The following is a 17971-nucleotide window of genomic DNA, read 5'->3' as shown; positions in this document are numbered from 1 at the left end:
TACATAAAGAGAAAGGTTTCAAGTGCCCATGAGAGGATGACATACAGTGATGATGATCATGGTTTACAAGGGCAAGTTCAATATAGGCAGTCTGGAGAATTACATGCTTGAAGCTTGCAGATGATCATGTGATGGACACGTGAAGATGAATGCAAAGCAAAGCTTCCCACATTGTGTATGGGGGAGCTACTTGAAGACTTCACCAATGTCTTGCCTTCAGCTTGAGCCAAGAAGAAACATTAACATCAAGCTCAAGTGAAAGGCTCGAGTCAAAGGTATTAGTTCCTTTGACGTTAGTGTTGTGGAATGATGACCACCGAAGAAACACATACACTCAAGGATGGATTCTCGATAGCTATGTAGTATAGCTCTTTTATGATTCTTGAGTTATAGGGATCCCGCACTATTAAGAGGGGATCAAAGGGGTTCGTGATGGATTTTCTCAAGTCAACATCTTCTCTGCACAATTCCACTCCTATCCTATATACCAAAGAAAATCAAAGCCAAATAGGTTTCCCAAATCTAGGATAACACCTTTGCATATTTGGCATCCTCCATTTTGGTTGATCTTGGATGGTTCTCTATGTGAGGACCTGGGGGTTTTCCATAGCTTCAAAACGAGCCTAAGATCATCGAAATCGGAGTTCGTATGAAAAAGTTGTGCATGTTTTACTTTCGGTATGCTGGCTGTTTTCTGCGGGGACGGAAGTTCCGGGCAGCCCGGAAGTTCCGGGCAAGTTCCGGGGAAAGTTCCGGGTTAACCAGAGAGTTTGCACATATCTGGTCCAAAGTGAGCCCAGAAGTTTCGGGCCTCCCGGAAGTTCCGGGGGCCAGAAGTTCTGGGCAGATTCCGGGCCAAGTTCTTGGCTAACCAAAAAGTTTGCACATATGTGTCCAATAGCTGGCCTGAAAGTTCTGGGCTTGCCCAGAAGTTCCGGGCTGCGTTTTTCTGTGCGTAACGGGCAGATTTGGTGGGGCACTATATAAGTCACCCTTCTTCCCCATCGAGATAGAGCTTTTTGGATCTGAGATTTCCCCATTCTTTTGAGCTCTATCCTCCTCCCCCAAGCCTCAAAACTCCAATCCATTTGGGGGAAAACTATCCCATGGATCTAGGGTTCATTTGTTGACCTCCTCCATTGTTCCTCTCCTCTCCCATCCCTCCATATCATTAGTTGCTTTTGGTGGGATTTGAGAGAGTGGGATTTGAGCCTTCTCGTGCTAGACCCCGAAGAGATTTGTGAGAGTTCTTGGGAGAGATTTCATCCAAGCATACACCCACTCCTCCTCTCTCTTTGTACCAAAGCAATTTGTGATTTGAGAAAGTCTTGAGCATTTCCGCCTTTATCTTGTTACTCTTGGAGGTTGGAGACTCCTAGGCGGTAGGAGTGCTCCGGTGAGGAATCAACTTGTGATTTGTCCCCTTGAAAGTTTGTGAAGTTTTGGAGGCCGCCTCAAGGTCTACCACTAGTGGTTGGGAATCACCTTCGTGGTGATATCTCAAGGAGAATAGGGTGAGCCTTCGTGACGTTGGTGTGCCTTCGTGGTAACATCCACCTCTCTAACGGTGACTAGCTTCCCTCCAAGGAAGTGAACATCGGGATACATCCTCGTCTCCATGACTTTGGTTATCCCTAACCCTAACTCCTTACTTGTGGTTTACTTTGGTCATTTGACCGTGCATTCACTATATCTTGTTGTCCTCATTATATTGTGGTGGTTCATTATATTGTGTTGGCCATTTCCTTGTAGAGATTATTTAGGCCTACACTTCATATTCCGCAATTCATACTTGCTACTATTGATATACTTTGTGATTATTGTGAATTACTAACTTGTGTCATACACTTCCATATATTGTGATATTGCTCAAGTAAATTTGTGTAACTTACTTGAGTTTGCTTGTATCATTCAATTCCATATATTGTGATACAATTTGTGTAAGCTTGTATTGCTTACTGGTGATTGTGTGTATTATTTATTTCCATATCTCGCGATATACATTGAGTAAGTTTGTGTGACTTACTTGTGCTTACTCATATCCTCGTTATTCTCATCTTGTTTATGCTAAGTTGTTGGTGCACTTAGTGAGCCTAGTATATTTAGGATTTGTGCTTGAAAAGTATCCGTTTAGTTTATTTCCGCATTAGGATATAGCCAAATCCATAAAAGATTTTAAAACGCCTATTCACCCCCCTCTAGGCGACATCGTGGTCCTTTCAGCTGGACAAGCAAATCGTGCACGAGAATCTCACCAACCGCCGGATCTGAAACCTCCTGGCGGTGGCGCCTCCACCCGCACCTTTCGCCACTCGCTCCGGCGACCCGTCGGCACTTCCTCCGCCTATCCTTAGCACGCCACCGCTTTCCCTGCTTCTCCCGGTGGCCGCTGCTGCTTCCTCCACCTTCTCTCCTCACCGCCGCCCCTCGAGCGCACCGTCCCTCCGAGAACAGTAACCGGCGGCCGTTTGCAGCTCGGCACCCACAAGGTGTTTGACAAAATACTTGCAAGGTATATATTGCTTCTAACTGCCATGACATTCGATGTGCCGAAACGCATGATGGGCTTCAAAAGGATCTAGTCGAGGAGCAGTTGTCATGGAATGGGCAACAAAACTAGTTTGATGTTGTATGTTTGTTGTATTGTTGACTATTTGTTGTATTGTTTATGAGCTATTTGTTGTATTAAAGATAAACTATTTGTTTGAGTTGTAATAATAATTGAACTATTTATTGTTGATTTATTTTTTGTGTGTTTGATCTTCTTGGTTCTATGTTTGAGTGGGAAATGTTGGTTGTGCTGGACGCGCGCTGGAATTTAATGCGCCTGCTGGAGCGCTACCTGTGGTGCACAATATTATAGCGCTTCTAGTAAAGCAAAACACTAGCCCAGCGCGTTAAAACACTATTTCGGTGCTACAAAAAAATTAGCGCCCCGCTCTACCGCGCGTCTGTTGGAGATGTTCTTAGTTAGCAGGTTGATTAATGGGTTGCCAACTCCAATACTCCATGACATGATTTGTAAAGTATTCTCTTCATTCCATAATATAAGACGTTTTTACAAGCTAGTATTATGGTAGCCGTAAACTATTGTAGTAACACATGAACACTCACTTTATAGAGCCTACATAACACTCACTTTAGGGCCTCTAAATAACATCGTAAACTATTATGGTAACGCGTGAACATTCACTTTATAGAGCCTTTACATAACATTGTAAACTATACTAACATGAAAACCAGTGACATAACCTAGCAAATAGTGATGATGGGAAGAAAAAAAATGTACATGACAACATGGGTTCTTATTTTCCCGGCAAGGCAAACTCACCACCAAAAACAGGACGCTAATCAAATTAAAAGTCTGTGAGTAAATAAATCATTTAAATCACTTAGGAAGGTGTCGCGTGGGAGAGCAAAATCTCACTCTCTTGTCCGGCTATCCTCGTAAGGGTAACAAACTCGGGCGTTCAATCATGTGACAATGACACACCATTTTTGTCAATGGCCGCCAGTGATGGCATGTGCTTGGATACATTACCGGCATGGCTTGACCACACGAATGGTGTACCACAATGCAGAAATTGTTAGCGTAGCACAACAGTTCAAAGTGCAGATCATAAGACACTGGCGGAGCCTCGAGGAGTCCAAAGGGGCACATAACCCGCCTTCCAAAATTACATTCTTTTTACTATGTATACTACGTGTTTTGGCCTAACCCATCATAGATAATTCCCTTCCAGTCCAATTAATTATTATGTATGTTGGGTTTAAAGAAAAATTGACTGCCTCCATGACCATTGGATGGACCCGCTAATGACCGTCGGATGTGCCCATGCAAGCAGCTCCCTTTGCAACAAGAGTGATGTTGCAGTATTTTCTGTAGCCTTACATTCTAGAGAGAGATTATGGCAAGGAGCAGTGGCAGAGCTTCACCCAAATTGTTGGGCGGGCCAGTGGGCCATAGCCCAGTAGCAGGTCTATATTACAGAAATCTGCATGGCATGGGCGGGCCAGTGGGCCGTAGAAGGAAGAGTAGGCAAATCCTAGAGATTATTATGGCAAGGAGCCCGAGAAGGAAGAGTAGGGGTGCGACGGGGCTGACCTCAAGGGCGCCGACCAACGGCAGCCACCGGATGACACAAGGACATGAGGCTGCTTGAGGTCTCCGTAGGGTGAACACAAGCATTTCCCATTCTATATGCTTTTGGTTGACACCTGCCTACAATTTTTGAAGAATTGCGGTTTTATAAGATCACTAGGGTTACTGCCTTTTGACTGGATCACATACACATACTATTCCCAGATTTATCTACTTTGGTTCAAGTTTGTTCTTTTTGTGCGTGAGCGGGGGGTTTTCAAGCAAAAAAATAAAAAGGGATGCATACTGCATGACACTACAAATGACGGCAGTTACCAGTTTAAAGCCTACATTTCTTGCAGATAGTTTCGCACGGCGAATTTGTACAATGTCAACAGTTCAACCAACCATCCGGTCACATGCTAACAGAACGAACAAGGAAAGAAAAAAGGGGCACCATAGGCACCGCTGTACATTGTGCGCGAACGAGGTCTGAAACACCGACGCATGGCTTGATAGTCTGATAGAATCTGCGCCACCTAAGATGAGACAAGTTTCAGAAAGGGGAAATCAAAGAGAAAACATGTGTGGCCATGCTGTGCACAACAAAATGCTGTGGTTATCACCTTGGGAATGGATGCAATTCGCTATCACTGGAAAGCATGAATATGAAGCTAGATGACAGTTCCCAGAAAATATGCACATCACATGATCCTGTCAATAAAACAGCTACACAAAGATCAACATGGTTACCATGGTTCGTACCGCAGCAAGAAATGCAGACATAAATGGTGGGGATATATAATATGAGCATGAAATATAACATTGCAAACTACTCCCTCCGTAAAGAAATATAAGAGCGTTTAGATCACTAAGTAGTGATCGAAACACTCTTATATTTCTTTACAGAGGGAGTACCTGACTATGTCAAACCATATTCTTTCTTGTCATGTAGTACTGTATGAGCTCTGTTGTAAAAAAAAATAGTTTCTGAACCCATATGCTTTGACTAGAACAGTCAGTAGAGGAATGTTACATCCGTCCCAAAAAGCCTGTCTTAGATTTGTCTAATACACATGTATCTAACACTAAAAAGTATCTAGATACATCTGTATCTAGACAAATTTAAGAATAGCTTTTTGGGAGGGAGGTAATAGTAACAGCAGGGCTACTATGGGATGGGTGATATGCCAGTTATCTTAATCCTGGAAAACATACAATGCTTCACAGCACTTCCAAGTATTCCATGATAAAAACAAACATTATCCAAACCTTTGGGCATTGTTCCTCAAAACGATGCACTTAATCAGATGTATAAAAGCTGATGGTTGTTTGCCGCAGAACTTCAGAAGTCCGGTCAAGGCTATGAGATGCCACCTATCAAATCAAAAGAGAACATGTTATCCCATCTTGAACATAGAATAGATCCTTGAAAAATATAGAGGATAAGCAAAGGAGACTGTTACCAGATATGTGAGGGCTGCGTATCTTTCTTGGCTAAGATACAAGGGCTTTCCTCTGTGCATTTCATGATCCTGCATCCAAAAGGTACATACATGCATAAGCAGGGGGTACAAGATAGCTCAAAAAACAAAAGAAAAAATCCCGACAGCCTTTGGTCATATCATTTGTTTGGTGCACCACTTGGCAGCGCATACTATCACGAGGTGTTGCATACTTCATAGCTTTGTATCATGAGGTAACCATCAAAAAGAACCATTTCTCTTTTTGTAGGCAGGAAATGGAACACCATGATATGCTTCAAAAGATTTACGGCTAAGTCTGTGGCAGTTCACGCAATTCACTCTACATGCAATGCTCAAACCCTCAATCTCAACTATTGTATGATTAGGTTAAATCATATTTGCATCATATCATGGTGCATATTCTAGGATGGTGGTGGTGCAGCAGACTGCAGTCTAAGTGTCGCCAGATTCTTTGATAGCGTCCCTCATGGACCCGGCAGCTATATTGGTTGGTCAGTTTTCAGTCAAAAAAAATATCGGTTGGTCAGTTTTCAGTCGAAAAAAATATTGGTTGGTCAGTTCACTCGATTATTTGGTGGAGACGGTTCCTCACATTAATTCAGTAACAGATATACTACATTGCCTATGTTCTTCAGTTGATTTGGCAGCAGGTACTGATATGGAATCATACATGGATGAAATACAGTATATCCGGAGTGGCTGAAAAAAGGCTCAAGTATTAAATGAAAAAGTTCATTAGTAAGTCCAATACCTCCTCACCGAAAGCATCAAGGTACAGAGATGGCCAAAATGCAAGACGAGCCGATCGTTGCAACAGGATTGTTGTTTTCTGCAAAGAGCAACTATCAAAACCGACAAGATCTTTTCATATCACAAAAAAAATAGCAGAAAAATTTGACAGCAACTTCATCGGATGAAGTGGGATGATGTGACACATACCCTCACCAAAAGAAATATGCCAACACCAGCACCACACTGAGACGCATGATTTAGGCATTTACCAGCCCTAAACATTAGAAAAAGAACAGGTTTAACATTTCATAAATTACAGAAGAACAAACATTGGTGGAGTGGGGAGTACAAAAGCTGAAACACTCACCTGCAGCATGGTTTCCAACTAGGTGAACATAGTTTGCCACAAAGCAAACATAACGCTGGCTCATCAGGCACTGAACCACAATCAGGGCATTGCATCTTGACATATCTGGTGGACAAAAGAGTAAGATGTTAAGTTGCAAACCAAAGTCAAGCTCCTGAAGCCACTGAACACACACGTACACAGACCAGAAAACTTAGAAGATTCAAACTAAACCTTTCTAGGAGAACTTGGTAGACAGGTGGTAACTGCATCAGCCTGAATGGGACTGCGGGGGTAGAAAAGAGGATGCCTCTATACTTGCGAGATCTGTAGTCTTCACAGAAATGTTGAGACCATCTTAAGGCAAGCATGTGTACACACTCATCTTTGAGAATCAGGTCCAGTGGCTGAATTTGAAAGAGGTGTTCCAGTTCTCGTATTCCATCCAGCTCAATTGCCAGTGAAGAATTGCCTTCCGCTGTGCTACTATCTAAGTGAAGATGTGACCCTTCCCAAATATTGGAACTGTCATATAAGGGTGCTGAGGAAGAGGATTTTAGCAGCTCCCAAAGCAATGCACACCTCCGAAGATAAGGATGTGTTAATCTCCGTACCATATCTTTTGGATCACAAGAGGGATCGATGTGCTTAGATACAAAATATTCTCTAGCAATATCATATCCTGACATCTCCTGGCAAACATCGTTGAGAAGGCAGTTACGGAAGTTTGATCTGTCAAAGGCTTCTTCCCGATAGCATGTTATTAGTGCCTACAGCACAATGCATATGTTAACAGAGAAATACACCATAACAGAAATATGTAGGTGGTGGGAGATTGCAGAACAGTATACCTGAATGACACAAACAATGTAGAATAGATGAACAATAGGGATGAAGAATTCTGTGGATGTCAAAACTTCAACAGGTAGACAGAAAAGTGCTGACATCAATGAAGAAAATGGATCTTGAGCAAGGATTGGATCAGCACATTGCTTCCAAAATTGAATATCAGGAAATATTTCACCCTCACTTTCCGGGTCAACCATAGGTAGCGAAGTGCCTATCAAAAATGGAAATGTGAGGAAGAGGATACACAAATATGGTATATTCCTGCACATGCAAGTTATAGTGATTTGAATTTCCAGTAAACAAGATCCAAAAACACGAAATTAGGTACATCATACAAGTTAACCATCTGATCTTTTTAGTAACTATATAATTTACCGTGATAGCTATAGTAGGTGAGTACTAAGAAACAACACTGGAAAAAATCTTGCGGTATGAAGATTGTACAAAGGGGGCCAAGGTGCCCTAAATACCTTTTCGCTTGGTAGCATCCAAAAGATCTTTATCACCAGAAATACCCGAGCAAATAGACCCTGCTAACAGTTGGATACCTTCAAATCTCAGAAGAACCTCACGGCGGTTCAGAACACGTGCAGAGTGAGAAACACGAAACAATAGAGACAATATGAATCCACTCGATGAATTCAATTCACTGCGCAGAGATTCTAAGCAAGACTTCGATTGAGTAGAATAGCTTGACATTCTATCACGAGAAGCAATCTCTGTTGAAATGACAGAGTACCGAAGTGTTTCCCAGAGAAACAAGGATGGGCTTAACCTTTCAGATGCTGAAAAGCTGCTTTTGCTGCGAGGATAGTAAAGCATAGTGAGTCTTCGAAGGGAAGGATCTAAAGCTGGCTCCGCAGTGTCATTCACATTCCCAGGAAAAGCTTTTAGAAATGTGCTTTGTCCAACAATTTTTCTGGCACTTTCAAGGAGGGCCAGTGCGCGAGGGAATTGTAAATTATGTATAGTTGCAGCAGCTTCAGTAGGCATGGTTTGAGCAGTTGGCATCGCCTTCCTAGTTATACCAGAGAAATCCGGTGATGCTGGAAGAATGGAATTTGCAAATCTGCGACACACTGGACACAGCAACTCTCCCTGTACAAAGCTAGGTGTAAGTACAGAATTAGCAAAAGAAAGAAGACAAAAGTGTCTAATGCATCAGTAGAAAATACCAGATCAGGATCAACAATCTGACCTCCTTCGAAACCTAGTCTCCTGATATATCTGTCAAGAAACAAAAAAGTAAAGTTGCTGCACTGAAATTGTAGATTCAATCAAGAGAAGTGTGAGAAGCCATCATAAGACAACCACTAATGGAGGCTCCATTGGATTAATAATGCTTTTCGGATGGTCTGAATTGGTTGGATCAAAGACAACTCATGCTTATTATATTTGTATGGATAACTGTGAGATGCCAATTCAAACAGAAAACTACTCAAAGGAACAATATGAAATAGTGAATCCTATTTGAACTTTACATGAATGAATTCAAGGGATTTGAATGGAAACCGTGCAGCATACCTTTGTTTCAAGGAAAACAAATATCGATCATGACATTCTTGATGTACAGCATGTCCACAAGAAGAGATGTGGATGCCATCACAATCAACAGGACCAAATCTGTTTCTTATTGTTACTGGGGCAGAAGATTTGGAGGCTACATCACAGAAAGAAGAAAGACGGTATTTTGTTGAAAGACAAGTAACATATGTTCCCAGAACAGAACTTTTAGGGCTTGTGCTTGTCTTGGAGCCAGCTGTGAGATTTGAAGTAGACAAACTCTGCTCACCACCTTGAATGCCAGCCAGATCATTTACGATAGACTTGTATACATCAGCCTCAATTGTCTCAAGGGAGATATTGTCATCTGCATTGCCAGTACAGCGTCCACTTGGGAAACATGATATATATCTTATCAGTGGATGTTGCTCATTTGAGAAATCAAGAAATGCGTCAACTTCCATGCTGTCTAATTCAAAGGAAGGTTCTATCGGTGTATCCCTGACAAGTTCCTCTGAACTAGAAGACCCAGCACCCGAGGAATCAGTTGATTTTTCCCGTCTGATGGACCCAGATGTCTTCTTTGATTGGCTCAAATTATCCCAGGACGGATTGCCCGTTTCAACAAAAGTTGCAAGCCGAGATTTCTAGATTATAGAACAGGTAAGAATACTATACGACCAACATAACATAACAGAAAATTCCAGTCCAATTGCCATGCTTTTGCACATGGGACATAGAAAGGTACTTTATGTTGACAAATTACTACAGAACAGAGAATCACCATTGTCGAGTCAAGGATTATTACCTGAAGAAGAATCAAATAGCAGAGTGGACTTTTGGAATCCGAATCCCGGCATAGAGAGCAAACTGGTCGTGACTCCTCAGAGGCAACGGCGGTTGAACTGGATGCATCTGGCTCAAATGTTGCATCAGGATGCCCTTCATTTTCTGATGCCTTCATACTTTCAGCAAATTTTGACTGCTCTGCTTTCATTTTTGCCTGACATACAGATTAGACACGAAAAATTATATGCCCAGGTTTTGTAAGTCCATCCAAACAATTTATTTGACGAAAGCTGAAACTCAAGATGCCTCGAGAATATATAGATAATTTTTTTTAATTAAGAATTTACCATGATTGCGGCCTGACGTTGGCGCGCTTTTGCCTTCTTGTCCATTAGATCTGGAGATCCAGAATTCTGTTTAGTGCTACCATGATCCGGAATAGATGGAACTACTTGCGGTGCCATTTGTCTTAATGCAGACATGCACTGCTTACTTAACTTGGCGAATCTTTTTAACAAACTCTCAACTAGAGATGGAACATTGCAGTACTTGGATCCAGAAAAGGTGTTGTCATTCTCTTCGTTGTACTTGCGCATTAGTGAAACAAGCAAGGTTAGCATGCTCTCATTCTTTACTTTGTCAGACTCTGGAGAGACTGATTCAGTAGAGTAGGTCAATATAGGAAAAGTCTCTTCTGCATACGATGACAGGACAACCCATGATTCAGCATCATGCTGCACTATGTCCATCCCATATTTGTCCGCATACATTTGACTCTCTGATTCACATATATCAAGTGCCAACGAAAGAAGGTGCAAACCCATCACAAGAACATTGTCCGGGGCACGTGATACCGATGATGCTTCGGTGTAAACAGCATAGAAGAGAACAGCACGAACAATTTGAAGGACAGCTTTGGAGGTGGCTATCTTAGAAATACTGCGCAGAGGGCTAAAAACATGAGTCCATTGAGGTAGTTGAGCGTTAAGAGCAGAAACTTTGCAAAAACGGTAATATCTCTCTTCAGCAATCTGTATTTCTCTGGAATTCCAGCGCGGGTGATACAAGTCCAATTCCTTCCAGAATGCTTTGCGAAGCACATACTTGCCCTGTGATAATTTTTCTTATTAGTCATGCATTCAAATGTAAAGAAGGAATCGCTGAAGCATGTTATACAATTTCAAGGATTAAAACCTGTTTCATTCCAGATGGATTAGAGTAAACTGCGAGTGAATCTAGAACACTTTGAAGTTGGTCACTTGACGAAAGGTCCCTGGGAAGAGACTTCACAATCTGGCTATGGGTGGCATCTCCAACAGCCAATTTATAAATCAATTCTCTCTTCAAGTTGTCTGCTGTCGAACGCCCAATAAATCTGCGTTCTTTGACTAGTTGTATAAGAAAAACTAGCATTTCTTGCATCAGAACTGGCTCATATCTGAAAGACATAAAAAAATCAGCATTTAACAAAACTGACCAGGCAAACTATTATAATCTGGATACGATGAAAACATTGACAGGAAATGCACAGAAGCAACAAGGAGATATTGCCTAAAGCTGTTGTGTCATCATATGATAAACAAAAAAAAAAGTTGACCTGAACATCACTCAAATGCGCAACTAAAAAAAGACATAGTAAACTTAAAAGAGTTCAATATATCACAGCATGACAAGCTGTGTACTTCCCACCGTCACAAAAGAACAATCAAATGGAGTGGTTAACGACAATAGCTTAGTGGTAATGACAGAAATAGATCAATGAAGATAAAACTGAGCATACTCCACAAGACCAGAATATAAAATAGACTAATACATGGTTACACAAGTATGTTGATGAACGCAGGGTTTAAGTCATTTTTAACTTGTGTGATCACTGATCAATGAAAATGTTCATGTGGCAAGTAGTGACAACAAGCAGTTAACTGGATTATCAACACAAAAAGTACATACATGTACCACCGAAAATTGAAGGAAGCAATATGTTAACAGAAATAGAAGTTGATGTCATTATAGAACAACTTGGGGCTTACTCATTCTGTTCCGTGAGAACCAGAGATATATAATTCGACAAACCAAATCTTTCTTGAATGGTCTTCACAAAGAACTCTGGAGAAGATAATGCAGCACAGCATTGCAGCAGAAACAGATCCGACTCCAAGCCCTGTTCAAGCCTGGAAAGATGGGTAACAATATAACTTCAGGACTGTTAGTTGAATAGCAATTTATTTGAGGTGAGCAAAGAAATTACCATTGCACAGAGCGGTACCACTCAGCACTCAGTATAGCTGCATCTCCGTTCTTACGCCACATTCCAGCACGCACTTGTGCGCAAAATACTCTCACTCTTAATGGATGCTCCATTACAATTGAAGCAAACCCATAAGGCTTGAAACCTCCAAGTACCTGAGAGAAAAACTCCTTGGACTGCACAACTGAACATTCCTCTGGTTTGGCATCCTCTCCGAAACATTTCTTCATTGCTTTACGCAATAGTAAAGAAAGCATACGGTGTAATGGGATATGAAAAGATGTTTCTTGTGAACCGACATCAAAGACAACACGAGGCCAGCTTGTCATGTTCAGTATTCCTAGTTCATCAATTCTTGAATCTGGGTGAGCGTATAGAAGGCTGCCATCGGTCAGAGCAACAGAAATGGCATTTTCAGAGTGTAATTGTACATCTAATCCATTGCTACTTCCGTTCATCTTTCCCTTGCCCGCGTCATTTCCAGCCTGAGGCGATCCTACTTGATCTATCAGCATCATGTCGTCGGATTCTTGGGCAGGAGAACCGACCACTTCATGATAATCTGCAGCATCGTCTATTTGGGATCCTTCATTCACCTTCATGCCCACATCACCAATCTGTTTACTTGATCCACCTTTGTTAATAGTCAAAGTGTCTTCAAGCAAGGCCAGAAAATTGCGAGCATCAGTGCTGCTAGCATCGAGGGACGACAACTTTCTCCTCCGAGGACCAGGTTCCAGCCAGCTCTCAATAGCTTTCAAGCACTGACGAATTAAACAGGTAGCAGGTTCTGGTAATTCACTGCTCGAAGAACTCTCTCTGGTACTTGAATTGCATACCAAGTTCTCCTGGGAGACCCTTCCAACTTTAGCATGACGCTGATTCTCGGCATTTTCCATGCCTTTTATCGCAGTGGAGCATACAGTAACATCAGTTGACTCTTGTTGCCCAGGAGAAGAAAAGGCTCCCTTCATCAAAAGATTCTGAATGATCCCAAGATAATGTCCTAGCATGAAAGGCGAAGCTAGATTCTCATTCTCATCTTCAACATGAATACTTGTCACTCTCTTCTGAGGATCCATTCCTTGCACAAGTGACAATAGCTTAATCCATGACCTTGTTAGATCAGGCCTCTCATAAGCAACATACTTGGAAACCTCCTCATGGCTCACGACATAGCGTGTATCTTCCAATAATCTAAGAGAAGAATCATACAAATTTCCCCATTTGCTTGTCTGCAAATAACAAAGTGAAAATATTCCTGTGACCATATGAAATCACATTACACTGTACTAATCACAATATATTAAGTAGCTATATACATCGCGGCAGAACACCAAAGTGAAACCAAAATCTTTCTCGGATCTGTAGCATACACACATTTATCAAAAACCAACAAAAATATTGCCCTGAAGTGTTTGAACATATTTCTGTTAAACGTTGATCATCCACCCCCAGTAATCCAAGTATGTTGGCATGCTATTTATCTCTTTACTTATGCAATAATTGGAGAGATGATAGGTGCGCTGATGTTTATGACAAGCCAACATTCAGGGCCTATGCCCTGTTACTGAGTTATAAGTGTTATACAATTAACGGATAACAGAAATATGTTCGGCGCGAATTGTACCAACAGCTTTGAAAAAATATAGCAATTATGCTTGGAAAGTAATAATATCCCATCAGTGTACAGTTACTGGGTAAAGCATAAACATCTAATTTTTTGAGCGACGGAAAGAAGTCAAGCATACCTGTAAATGAGCATCCTCACCAACGCAAGAAAGAAATAGAACTGTCAAACATTCAAGAAGAATACCCAACAAATTGTGCTCCCGCACAAGCCTTGCAGTCAGCGTAGGCACGGTAAATATTTGGACAGAAAAGGTCGGTATCAGTCGATACTCGTCCAGCAGATTATCATTGTTCCCTTTAATAACTTGAGAAAATGTACCAGGATAGTACTGTATGAAAACTTTGGCAAAGTCATACTTAAAAGCTGGTTCAGTGATAAGTTTCAATAGCAGCTCATGCAAATTTTTCAGAACTTCCTTGTCCAGCAACCTTTCCGCCCTCGTCAATGCATCCAAGAGATCTGGTGACTGACGGATCCTTTGGGACACAAAACTAAGAAGACTTTCACTAGAGGTGCAGAAGCGAAGCAGCATGTCAGCAATAGAAGTCGTCAACTCCTCAGCAACACTCTTGCAGGGGGTACCCTCGTCAGCCTTCCGAGTTGGGGCTTCCACCAGACAAATCCTCTCCTTCCAGAAGAGCAAGAGCTCATCCAACACGGGCCCCACAGAGCTCGCAAGCTCCTCGGAAAGAGGCTTAATCTGTTCGGCCCCCTTGTGCCTCGAGCAGAACCCTTCACGCTTCCAGGCAGTAGCATCCCCGCAGTCACAACATCCACCACCTGTATACATGATGGAGTAATCATGATCCTCGTGGTTACCATTCTGGAAGCATGGAACACAGATGGCGCATGTGGAGTCGTTTTCGCAGGTCCGGCAGCGGTAAGCGAGGTCGTTCTGCCCCCAGACAGACCCGCAGACAGCACGCTCTCCCGCACTGCTATGCTCCATGTCATCAAGCACTGCATCCGGCTCGTTGCGGAACATCATCCACTGCAACCACGACAAGCTCTCGCTGTACGCATCACTGTCGCTGCCGCCGCTGCTGTCTTCATCCTTCTTCGAGGACTTGCGGGCCTCCGATATGTCGGTGCCCGCTGACAAGATGGCCGCCGTGACCTCAGAAATCTTATCGGCGTGCTCCTCCAAGTACATGAGCAGGCCTTCCTGATGGTCCTCCCGCAGCTGCTCTTCCGGAACTCCACAGGCGATCAGCTTCTGCAGGGGGGACAACACAATGCCACTACATTAGCAAAGTTGAAGGATTTTGCAAACAGTTGTACTATACCTTACTGAATCATGGAAACTTTCAATAAAAGTCTGCAACAGTTTGGTTATTCGCACACAAAAATTCCCAATGTCCTACTGCATCGGCCAGTAAGCACGGCCATGGACCGATTCCACAGACGCGAATCGCGAGCCGTCCCAGCGATCAGGGAAGGAATCGCGCTGGCTATGTATGGAACCCTCGCGGCTCGGAGAACCACGGGACTGATAACCAACCGACGGCACAAGAGAAAAACAGAGGAGCGCACGAGCAGAGGCACAAACAGGCAGGCAACCGCCGCCAGGGGTGGTTAGATTAGATCAGAGGAGACCAGAGCAGGGGAGACGCACCTGCTCGACGCGCTCCGCGGGCGTCAACTCGGGCAGCCGCGCGGCGGAGGCGTCCCCGGCGCCGTCGATCCCGGCCATGGCCCGCAGCCAGTGGGCGCAGGTCCAGTGGCCCGACCGCCCGCCCCCCCCCCCCCGCCCCGCCGAATCGAGCCCCCTCCGGAACCCCGCGCCGCACGCGCAAATCCCCCCTCACCTCACCTCACTCCCCGCACGCCCGGATCGATCCAACCGCTTCCGGCCACCGGCGAGAGGAGCAGACCCCGGCAGCAGCGGCAGCAGGAGAAATCTCGCGAACCCTAGCGAAACCCGGCGCGATTGGGGTCTGCGTATTTATAAATAACTCGGGCGCAGGGATGGGATGCGATGGGAGGAAGGACGAAGAAGTGGCGAGGCGAGACGAGACGGGACGATTCGCCCTCCGCCTCCTCCTGTCCTGTCCTGGGGAGGAAGTAATCTTTTTTTTTATCCTGAACTGCTGCCGTGCGTGCGTGCTTATCCCGCTACTGCTGCTGCGGCAATGGCGGAGCGGCGGGCGGGTGGGCCCGGGGATGTGTGATGGGTGCGGTGCGGGGCCCGGGTGGCGGCGATCGGTGGAGAGGCGGGGGGGCTGTCACGTGCGGCCTCGGGGCTGCTGCTGCTGCGTGGGCCCATCTGTCGGAAGGGATCGCTGGTCGTTCGCTGTTCTGATTTGATCGGGCCAGTTGGCTCTTGGGTCGTCCTCGCAAATCGGTGCCTGATTTTTCCGAACTTTTTTTTAGAGAGAGTCGACTTTTTGGGATTTTAAAAATTGTTAATGTCGATTTTTAAAGTCCGGAAACTTTAAAAATTGTTACTACCCTTCGTTATTAAAGTCCTGAAAAATAGCAAGATCGTGATCAACTCGGATTGCATGGAGGTCGTGGAAGCTTTGAGAGCAGGCAACTCCTCTTACGGTGGCAGGTGCAATTACTGATGATTGCTATGTTATGTCGTCAGATTTTAACCATGTAATTTATGACCATTGTAATAGAGAGAGGAATAAAGTAGCTCATGAACTCGCTTGGATAGTTAAGTTCTCTCCACCTTCTATCAGGATGGATTCGGCACCAGGATGTACTGCTTCTGTTACTTGTAAACGATGCCACTATTTTGCTAATAAGTGAATAAAGGAGGAAAAATTCTGTCAAAAAAATCCTGAAAAATAGGGTTACTATTCAGGAGAGACTAAAAACCCTAACCTACCAACTAACCGTAGTCGAGGCACCATGGTTCCCCAGCTGACGAATGGGAGGCGAATTCATGGGCTCACCTATGACGATCGAAAGGATGGAGCGTTTGCCTTGGTCATCTTGCGAGAGGGGAAAGAAAGAGGTGATCAACTTCTTAGCCGTATGATGTGATTGGTGTATTTAAAAAACCAATTCTTTGATAGTTTTAAATGTAAATATAGCTAAATAGAACACCATCTCTCGTCAAGCGGCATACTATGATGTGGTGTAGTGGTAGTAAGTTCACGCAATGCAAACGGAACGCATTGTTAATTCTAGGTGCAGAAACAACTTCCGTCCAAATCGGAGCGGTGTTGTCTCCGCGTCTCTTCTCCAAGGAAAGATGACTAGGGTTCCTGCCTCTCGGCGGCAGCGGCGTCGATCTGCCATGTCTTCTGTGGCTTTAGGGCCATGGATGCGCAGTGGATCCCGGCCCTTGCCGACGAGAGGGCTCCGTTTTTAGGTGCTTCTTCAAGTTTTTTTGGGGTTTGTGTCATGCTCAGGGGACGAGACGGCGGTGACTTCTTGAAGATAGAATAAGGTTCTCCCCGCCTAGCCCCGTTCAGGTGGTGCGTCTATTATCATTGAAGGGCGTGTGGAGGTGAGTCTCTGACGGATCTCGCGAGATTCGGTCGTTGACTCTCTTTGGTGGATCTGCTCGGATCCGGTCTTTATTCGTCTTTGTTTATGCGTCTTCAGGTTGGATCCTTTCGGTCTAAGCTTCTCTTCGTTAGTGGCGGTTGTTGTTCTGGTGCGTTGGTCCTATGGAGCCTTAGCACGACGACTTCTCGATTGTCTACTAAAACAAGTTGTGCCCGGCTCCGGCGAGGGAGGGGCAATGACGGGGACGCGCCTTCAGCTCGCTTCAATGCTTGTATTTGTCGTTAAGTGATCTATGAATCAGGATATATTTTTTATTATTATTTCTGGTGTTCGCTGTACTGCCATGACTGAAGATCAATATATTGAAAGTTTCTCGAAAAAATATAGTGCAAACAGATGGGGTTAGATTTCGGCGCTTGTCCGTTACGAATTTGGTTCGAGCCCCTTCACTAAAGTTATCAGGGATGACGTCGCGGAGTCGATGGCCACTGGTATGCAAACATTTGCATTTATTATTTATTAGTCAAAATTAAAGTGATAAACTCATCATCATCAACAACAACAACAACAACAACAACAACAATAACAACAACAACAAACAACAACAACAACAACAACAACAATAACAAAGCCTTTAGTCCCAAACAGGTTGGGGTAGGCTAGAGGTGAAACCCATAAGATCTCGCGACCAACTCATGGCTTTGGCACATGAATAGCAAGCTTCCACGCACCCCTGTCCATAGCTAGTTTTTTGGTGATACTCCAATCCGTCATGTCTCTCTTAACGAACTCCTCCCATGTCAAATTCGGTCTACCCCGACCTCTCTTGACATTCTCC

General features: G+C 43.9%; 1 protein-coding gene across 4 annotated transcripts; it reads right to left on the bottom strand.

Annotated features, from left to right (window-relative positions):
* Nucleotides 1–4413: 4413 nt before the first annotated feature.
* LOC125542648 (E3 ubiquitin-protein ligase PRT6-like) lies at nt 4414–15762 on the bottom strand. Of its 4 annotated transcripts, none has more exons than XM_048705766.1 (19): nt 15284–15762; nt 13787–14884; nt 12036–13270; nt 11818–11958; nt 10982–11225; nt 10135–10896; nt 9807–10001; nt 9020–9645; nt 8671–8722; nt 7966–8593; nt 7498–7706; nt 6881–7416; nt 6668–6772; nt 6508–6574; nt 6320–6397; nt 5548–5616; nt 5354–5458; nt 4708–4810; nt 4414–4620 (listed from the first exon to the last, which is right to left on the bottom strand). In XM_048705766.1, the coding sequence occupies exons 1-17, from the start codon at nt 15359–15361 to the stop codon at nt 5384–5386; spliced, it is 6198 nt and encodes a 2065-aa protein (XP_048561723.1). In that variant the 5' UTR covers nt 15362–15762; the 3' UTR covers nt 4414–4620; nt 4708–4810; nt 5354–5383. The 4 variants fall into 4 exon arrangements, with proteins under 4 accessions (XP_048561723.1, XP_048561725.1, XP_048561722.1 ...); XM_048705768.1 differs by having other exon boundaries at nt 4414–4611; XM_048705765.1 differs by having other exon boundaries at nt 4708–4795.
* Between the last annotated feature and the right edge of the window lie 2209 nt (nt 15763–17971).

This window comes from Triticum urartu, chromosome 3 (assembly GCF_003073215.2).
Source record: "Triticum urartu cultivar G1812 chromosome 3, Tu2.1, whole genome shotgun sequence".
Taxonomy (NCBI): domain Eukaryota; kingdom Viridiplantae; phylum Streptophyta; class Magnoliopsida; order Poales; family Poaceae; genus Triticum; species Triticum urartu.
Note: the sequence above shows the minus strand (reverse complement) of the source record. Positions and strands in the feature narration are given on the sequence as shown.

Excerpts from the sequence above, each read along its gene's own strand:
- LOC125542648 (XM_048705766.1), bottom strand. The coding sequence starts at position 15,361 with ATGGCCGGGATCGACGGCGCCGGGGACGCCTCCGCCGCGCGGCTGCCC. Across the intron at positions 11,226-11,817 it reads GTTCTCACGGAACAGAATGA|ATATGAGCCAGTTCTGATGC; the intron begins GTAAGCCCCAAG and ends TATGTCTTTCAG. Across the intron at positions 7,417-7,497 it reads ACATTGTTTGTGTCATTCAG|GCACTAATAACATGCTATCG; the intron begins GTATACTGTTCT and ends ATTGTGCTGTAG.